Here is a 7,779-nt window from a genome sequence, read left to right as displayed (position 1 = left end):
CGTGAGCCACCACTCGGTTGAATGTCGCTGGTGCGTTTTTCAAACCTTGGGGCACCACAAGCCACTCCCAAAGCATACCGCTTGGGGTGCTTACTGCCGTTTTGGCTACATCGGACTCTCTCATGAGTACCTGATAGCAGCTATCCTTCAAATCCAACGCGGAAAAGATAGTTGACTTTCCCATGGAGTTCAACAAGACATCTTTTCGCGGGATTGACGTTTGCGCCGGTTTGGTCGCCGTGTTCAGCTTATTGTAAGCATGAACCACGCGCCAACCACCTGTGGCTTTACGCACACAAAAGGTCGGGCTGTAGTGAGGCGATTTGCTCTCACGCACATGTCCCGCCTTGGCTCGCTTGTCGAAGAACTCATCGATATATTCGACTTATTCTTTCGGCAACGGCCATTGCCTGATCTCACAATACTTGGTGCCAGGTTCCAGGTCTATCTCGTGCCCGATGCCCCTATCTGCTGGTGGTTAGTACTTTGCCAACCATGGCGTGCCTAGGATGAGGTCATACGGACTCTCCATACCTAGCACTGTGAACTTCTCTTTACAAGAGAAGTCACTAAAGCTGAAGGCGAGTTCTACCTGAACTCCCTCAGACTTAACGAGCGCGCCGTTCGCTAAACGAACGCTCATCTCTTCTCGCTTGCCATCTTGGCAAAGCGACTCAAACATCGCCGGTCTTTTTCTTAGAGCCGCGAGTTTTACAAAATTTTGTGATGCACCCAAATCCACTAGGAGGGTCATCACCTGGTCATAGCCTCTTACATGAGCGCTATAGACCAGCAAGGTTGAGGTCCGAAATTTCGAGACCTCAGGGACTATGCTACCCATTTGTTCGACAACTCTGAACTTAGGGGTAGCTTCAGAGTCCGCGTCAGTAGGGCATCCCGCCCCTACTGCGCTCCTGCATTTCCCGAACCATCAGTGGTCGATGCAGAGCTCATGCGTCTCGCACGCTGGTTCTTGCCATCGCTCTTTGGGTAGGGAGTCCTCTTGCTGGACATCTTCTCCCCAGCAGGGACCCTGACATAGCAGCGAGCCATCATATGGCCGCGCTTGCCGCATTTAAGACAGACAATGTCGGCATTGCCCAAACTCCATGGGAGTGGCATCTGTCCTCTTGACCGACGGCTTATACCAAGCTGTCGCCGAGGCACTGTTGTAGGATTGCTCCTCAACTAAGGCAATTTGGATTGCCTCTTTCATCGTCGACGGCACCTTTCTGAAAAGGGCCTGTCGCGATGGGCCATGCCGTAGTCCGTTCATAAACGTGGGCACCTTAATGTGCTCCAGAATCGGACCTACGGTTATGGACGCCGACAGCGAGCGCATCTCTTGCACATATTATTGCAGAGATCGCTTCGCCTGTCGCACTCCAAAGAAGCGCACCTGAAGCAACACTTCGTTGTTCGGCGGCTGCAACATGGCGCGAATCTTTTCCTTAAAGATTGCCCATGTAGGGATCGCCTTTCTGTCTGCCATAAGCGCCGAGTTAGCCGCCTTACCGCGCAGATGCGACATGGCGTACGACACCATCCGGCTGTCGTCCTCGATGAGCTGCGCACACCGCATTGCTCCACGGCTAACAGCTAGTGGATACTCGTGTGCGCTGCAGTTTCTTCGAACTTAGGCAGGTCCACCCGAATGGGCCTCAGCTGATGCGGCCGGGCAGAGATTATCTCAACAATCCTCTTGAGAGCCTGATCACGCCTCATCCTGAGGGTGAGTGACGGACTCCGCCGCAGCATGGCTCTGTGCTTCGGACGCGACTCTCCGCTGTCCGAGCACGAATGCGTCAAACTGCTCCAACTGAGCAACATGTTGCTCAGGAGGACTGCTCGAGAGCCTCGCCAGGGCTTTTTCACCACGTCTCTGCGGCATATGCCTAGCCAGCTCCCGATGATGGTCGGAGAGGTGGGGGGACTGAGCTTAATCGATGTTGAGGCTCATCCTCACGTACACACGCAAAAATGCGGGTTGTGGGAAGGATTTCAAATGCCACCAAGTGTAGATGGGCTCGTATTAATGCAGCAACGCTCTACTTAGACACACACCCTAGCACAGCGAGGAAGCGGTTATATTGTCTTTTCTTGCGTGCAGTGAGGTAGTTGTGGTGGGTACCTTAGCAACCTTACCCAACGCACTAAGTACTCTAGTAAAGCGTCGTCACGGGGCGGTAATCCGGCTCCTCGTGCGCACTTACTAAGTAGGAAGTAGTTTTCAGACTGATTTATATTTAATAAAATTAAATATTAATACCTATTTTAACCAATTAAAATGTCATCTCTATAGATAACACTTAATATGTATCGCGAGCGTATCTTTCTAGATACCTCGCGTAACGGATGACGCTAGCCGTCATCAGGGATGACGCTGGGCGTCATCTCTCCTAATGTAAATGCACCCATGTGCATCACATCCACAAGGGCGGTCACAAATGTGAACCACACCCGAGTGCTGGGTCTAATTACTATTATTTAGTAATTGACCATCCCCTTAAGTACACCAAGTGTACTTAAAGGGGACTGTGTAACATTAGGGCAACTTTAGCCCGTTACATAATGCGACAAAGAACGGCCACTTACCTTGCTTTTCAATCTGTAATCGATCATTAACGGTGGCACAGGACAGTGCGTATACTTTTTGAATTTAAAACAACTTGTGTAGCAAATGCTTTTTTGATAACATGACGCAATCATTGACCTGTTTTCGTTCCTCGTATTTGCGAAATCTAAAAAACTTGCGTTTGATTACGTAGCGCGTCCTTTGAGCTTGTCCCTCGAGAAAGCTAGCCGGTCTATGTACAATTGATACTTCTCTCGTGCCAGCTGTTCTTTCTGGGCAACAACCGTTTGTTCTAGCACTGTAAGTTGCTCCATTTTCAACTCCATTTGCCGCAGCTGGTTTTCCAGCAATTGATTCACAAGATCTCGAACAGGTCCAGTATCCGTCTCATCCGCAATGGCCTGCGCTCTCGTGGCAACCAAGGCCACGGTCGTAGCGTTCGCGGTTTCTTCCGTCACCGCCAGTAATTCCTTGGAAACAGATGGTTGTTCGGCCTTTCCAGCTGGATGTGGTCCAGCCGAGTCGGTGGCACCAGTCACGTCCTCCATGACCACATTAGTGTCCCCGACTGAATCTTCCGACTTTATCGTCGACTTAATTCCTGCTGTCTCTGCACTCGTAACCACAGCATCTGCAGCAGCATCCAGCAAGGTACTCGAAGCTGGCGTGACTGATTGTGTCGTTTCCACTTTAATGTCACTGTCAATGGGCTTTAAATGGAGTCGTTGAATCGCCGAGATGGCAGCATAAGCCGCTGCTTGAGCAACTGCTGGATCAATCCCTTCTACAAGCGCTACTAAATCCAATACCGGTGCATTCAGCGCACTTCCAGGATAATACGGTCGTATACCCTCTTGACTCCATTGTTGCAATTGCTTTCCGTGACGAGGTAGCATTTCTTCTAACATTGGCAGCTCTAAAAAATGCACTAAACACTCTTCCGCCGTCTTGGTTCCAACTTTTGATGCCACGTAATTCCAATCGCAATTGCCATGCTCGTCTCCCGAAGCATCTTTTCGAGTACTGCTAACCGCTTCGAGCAGGGCATTGGTTTCATTAAGCGACCATTGTGCAGTCTTTGAGACACTCGTTCCGCCTACTTGTGGCATGAGAACAAAATCTGAAGCCTCGTAACCTTCAGGATACGCTCCACGAATGTAACACTCTTCGCAAATGCCACTCCCCGGTCGCAACGCAAATCCGTGTATCGTCACTTCTTTGCTTTCACTACTTTTGCCATGGATACTACTACTAACCATGGGTGTAGCACTTGTTGCGGCGCCGTGACTCATCCATTTCGTCTTGATTTCCTTCGGGAGCTCAAAAAACGAATCGTCGGGATTTCGTGGGGCCCCACACGCTTCGCATGCAAGCGGCACATTAGCATGTCGATTATTCGTCTGTGTAGCAGCAACTAACATGGCGACAGGACCTTTTTCGCAGTTCAAAGCTGTGCTTTCGACAGTCTTTAGAGCGTAGTTTGAATGCACGGTTGGGGGCATGGCATGGGGCGGGACATGGAAATTAATGAGGCCCCAGTGAGTTAAAAACTCATGTACTCGTAAGATCGCACAGGCATCCCCTGCCAAGTTACGACGACACGCCGTGGCCGTGAGGTACACGCCTGGTTGCTGTCGGTACGCGTGGACCATGTAATTGCGATATTTTAGGTACAATTCCGCAGTTTTCGAAGCGTGGTTGGTAAAAAATTCAGGTAACATGCGCTTTTCAATAGGATTAATCTTGTCCATTGCAAACCACGTGCTACAGCGCGGTACTGCGATAGCTTTTGAGCCCTCGAAGTCGTCAGGATCGGTTTGAGGGTCAGAGTCGGCCATGTGCGAGGCACTGGCGGTCGTGGACGTTGCAATAGTGCTTTTAAAGGGTTGAGCGGAAGAAGAGGAAGGGGTGGAGGCACTTGTAGTGGCAGCTGCAGCGGCGGCGGACGAGCTCGACGACTCCATGCGGAGGACTTTGGCTTGAAATCTCGTAAAAAACGTTTTTTTTACAAAAAAAGCAAAATTTAAAAGCATGAATATTTTTACTTAGCTTCGATTCACGTTCATGTCATTTCTTGTATGAGATCCCTTGCAGCGTAATAAGAAAAAGACGGCGTAATTACATGCTATTCCAATCCAGTCATTTTAAAGACTTTGGTTTTTATTTAATAATAAATTAGCGTATCAACAGGACGCTCTGTATTGAAAAGGTTAGTCTGCACTTGTCTTCTTCACTGCTGTCTCCCTCACGTCTAATGTCTCTGCTTGCAACGTTCCCATAATTAACACAACAGTCTCATGTCTGCGGCAGTTAAAGGTGTCGTTCGTCTTCGCGTGCTGGCGGGCAAGGCAAGTCCGTCGCCAGCCATTGGTCAAGCACTTGGGCCACTGGGCGTCAACATGATGGAATTCTGTAAAGCTTTTAACGAACGCACGTCTCAAATAACCGAAAACATTCCTGTACCTGTGGTGCTCACCGCTCTTTCGGATCGTACTTTTACTTTCATCACCAAGACCCCACCAGCCTCGTGGTTTCTAAAGAAAGCAGCTGGCATCACGTCAGGCTCAGCGACCCCAGGACAGCAAGTGATAGGAACTGTCCATTTGCGCCAAATTTACGAAATCGCTCTGGTGAAACAGCAAGATGAAATGGTCGATTACATTGATCTCGAGTCAATTTGCAAGACTTTAATTGGCTCGGCCAAGTCCATGGGCCTCGAAGTCGTGCCATGAACATTAACCTTTGTAAACAAATTCAAATTGATAAACACTACAACCAATATGGCACTAATTATCCAATATTTACAAAAAAAAACTAAAAGACGTAAACTACGTGGCTTTTCAATGAAACACATGGCTTCAGTTGGCGCTTATAGAATGATTGCTCTTATTCCCCCAATTCCATTTTAATGTCACTGTCTCGAAAGACTGACGTGCGCCGAGAACCGAGAATATCACTGCCCATATAGCTAAAATCATCAAAATGCATGGCCATGATGCCCGATCCGGTCGACGATCCAAGAATACTCACTACAGGCGAATCAGCCACTTCCTGTTGCTTGAAAATCGTCGGCACATAGTGCAAATTTGCATTCAGCGTCGCACTGCTCGTACGTGCGCGGCTTCCATGCAAATCTTTCGAAACCGGTCGAAACGGAGGCTCCATGCGACGATTCAAAAGCGCATCCCATTGAATGCCTTCAAACCACGGATGGCTCATAATTTCCTTTGCGCCATCCATGGTACATCCAAGTCGCTGTCGTGGATTCTTGACCAATAGTCGTTGCAAAAAATCAATTGCCGTGGGTGAAAAGAGCTCGGATGGATACGTGGGTTCTTTGCTCAATATATTTTGAAACATTTGCCGACGATTTTTATTCCAAAACGGCGTATACCCTCGAATCATTTCATACACCAAGACGCCATAACTCCACCAATCGACTGTATTCCCATACGACGTGGCCGTGCGTTGACTACAGAGCAATTCAGGCGCCAAGTACTCGGGAGTCCCGACAAACGTCGATCCTTCATCATCTTCTTTCGACAAGCCAAAGTCCGTAATCGCCACGTGTCCGTCACTATCCATGAGAATATTTTCCAACTTTAAATCCCGATACATAATGTGCATACTATGCAAATGGGCAAGCGACAGCACGAGTTCTGCCGCATAGAAACACGCTCGTGCTTCCGTAAACCGCTTTTCTTTCCGCAAATGGACAAACAACGACCCGCCCGAGTAATAATCCATCACCAGATACAATTTCTGATGGTTCTGAAACGCATAGCGCAAACGCACTACAAATGGGTGCTCAACGTGTTTTAAAATCCGTTGTTCCGACTTGGTATGTTCGACTTGTTTTTTCTTAAAAACATCGTGTTTTCGTAAGACTTTCATGGCATAGACGCGTCCAGCATTCTTTCCATGTTTTTTCTTGGCAAGAAACACTTTCCCGTACGCTCCTTTGCCCACCACCGAGAGTAAATCAAAGTCATTCACACTCATGGACGTGGAAATGACCATACTTCGACGAGACGTACGTGCACTGTTAGTACGAGTACCCATGGGATGAGCACGCGTAACATCCTCGACTTGAAACTCGGCATCGTCATAGTGTTCCCGCTGGTATGGCACGGACGATAATGCCGCAGCACCAGCGTACGCATACTGAGAGAGTCGGCTCATTTCATCCATTAGTTCGTCCTCTGCTCCTTCGTCGGGCATAGAGCCTTGTGCGCTGTCAAAAAATGCAAAGACGGTATGCATACTCGCGGCAATGGTCCATGCTGTATTTGAGGATTTCTGCTCAACCAACGACGTGGGTTCCCCAGCTGAAAGACTAAGACATCCAAGCTGAGAACAATCGTGGAGCTGCGTGCCTGGACGCTCTTTCGATCGCTGCCAATTGATTGCTCGTGTTCCAAGCAATCCACGAACTTCTGGTGTATCCTCGGACTCCATGCGATGACTGGATTCAATAAATGCAATCGCAGCGACTTTCAATCGAAGCGATGATTGCGTACAGACCAAGTGCTTTGTAAGCGAGCCACCACGTCCGTACGCCGCAATGTACACTTGCGAACACGATGCACGGACACCAAAGGTTTCCCATACGTAACACACGTGAAGTTCCGGTGTACTGGAGTACGGAATTGGTCGCTTTTCGTTCCCAATGTTTACGGTATTGGTACTCGGATTCATCACCACAACGCCGTAGCCTTTCGACAACGCCGTGTGGAGATACGGAAGCATTGAGCCGGAACGGTACTGATGAGGATCATTCGTTGCTTCGAGCACGAGTGAGCGGCTCCAGATGCCGGGCTGAATGCCATTGCCACTGACAATCACGAGCAAGAGACGACGGCAAATGTGCCAATTCGCGCTTAAAAAGATGCTACACCGTGCGGGACTCTCGGCAGATGGAATACACGTCTCGACAAAGCCCAATTGGAGCATTTTTTGCTGCTCCTCGAGCACAATCTGGTGCAGGAGGGCCTCCATGGTGCAGCGCGTGGGGTCGTCTTGGCGTACGAAGGCGATGAATTACAAATGTGTAGCCATTTCGAAAACAAATTTCCAAATGTCTTGTGTTTTGTATGCGACGACCCCCAGGTCGGTCTGAATCGATTGCCACGCGAGAAAAGATTTGCCACGAAAGTCGATAGAAAGGCACTTTGAAAGGGCCTCGAGAAAGTGACAGTATAAAA

At 49.0% G+C, this 7,779-nt stretch overlaps 3 protein-coding genes across 3 annotated transcripts; 1 reads left to right on the top strand and 2 right to left on the bottom strand.

Moving 5' to 3' along the window:
* Window positions 1-2,760: 2,760 nt before the first annotated feature.
* Window positions 2,761-4,539, bottom strand: CCR75_002363 (uncharacterized protein; the record flags this gene model as incomplete). Its single annotated transcript, XM_067960460.1, has 1 exon — window positions 2,761-4,539. One exon carries the CDS (start codon window positions 4,537-4,539, stop codon window positions 2,761-2,763), a length of 1,779 nt encoding a protein of 592 aa, XP_067819334.1.
* Window positions 4,540-4,872: 333 nt separating this feature from the next.
* Window positions 4,873-5,307, top strand: CCR75_002362 (uncharacterized protein; the record flags this gene model as incomplete). Its single annotated transcript, XM_067960459.1, has 1 exon — window positions 4,873-5,307. The coding sequence occupies one exon, from the start codon at window positions 4,873-4,875 to the stop codon at window positions 5,305-5,307; it is 435 nt and encodes a 144-aa protein (XP_067819333.1).
* A 154-nt stretch (window positions 5,308-5,461) lies between these two features.
* CCR75_002361 (uncharacterized protein) lies at window positions 5,462-7,573 on the bottom strand (the record flags this gene model as incomplete). The annotated part of the gene is made up of 1 exon (XM_067960458.1): window positions 5,462-7,573. One exon carries the CDS (start codon window positions 7,571-7,573, stop codon window positions 5,462-5,464), a length of 2,112 nt encoding a protein of 703 aa, XP_067819332.1.
* Window positions 7,574-7,779: the final 206 nt, after the last annotated feature.

This window comes from Bremia lactucae, linkage group LG15 (assembly GCF_004359215.1).
Source record: "Bremia lactucae strain SF5 linkage group LG15, whole genome shotgun sequence".
Classification (NCBI taxonomy): domain Eukaryota; phylum Oomycota; class Peronosporomycetes; order Peronosporales; family Peronosporaceae; genus Bremia; species Bremia lactucae.
This window is presented reverse-complemented; position numbering and strand designations above follow the sequence as displayed.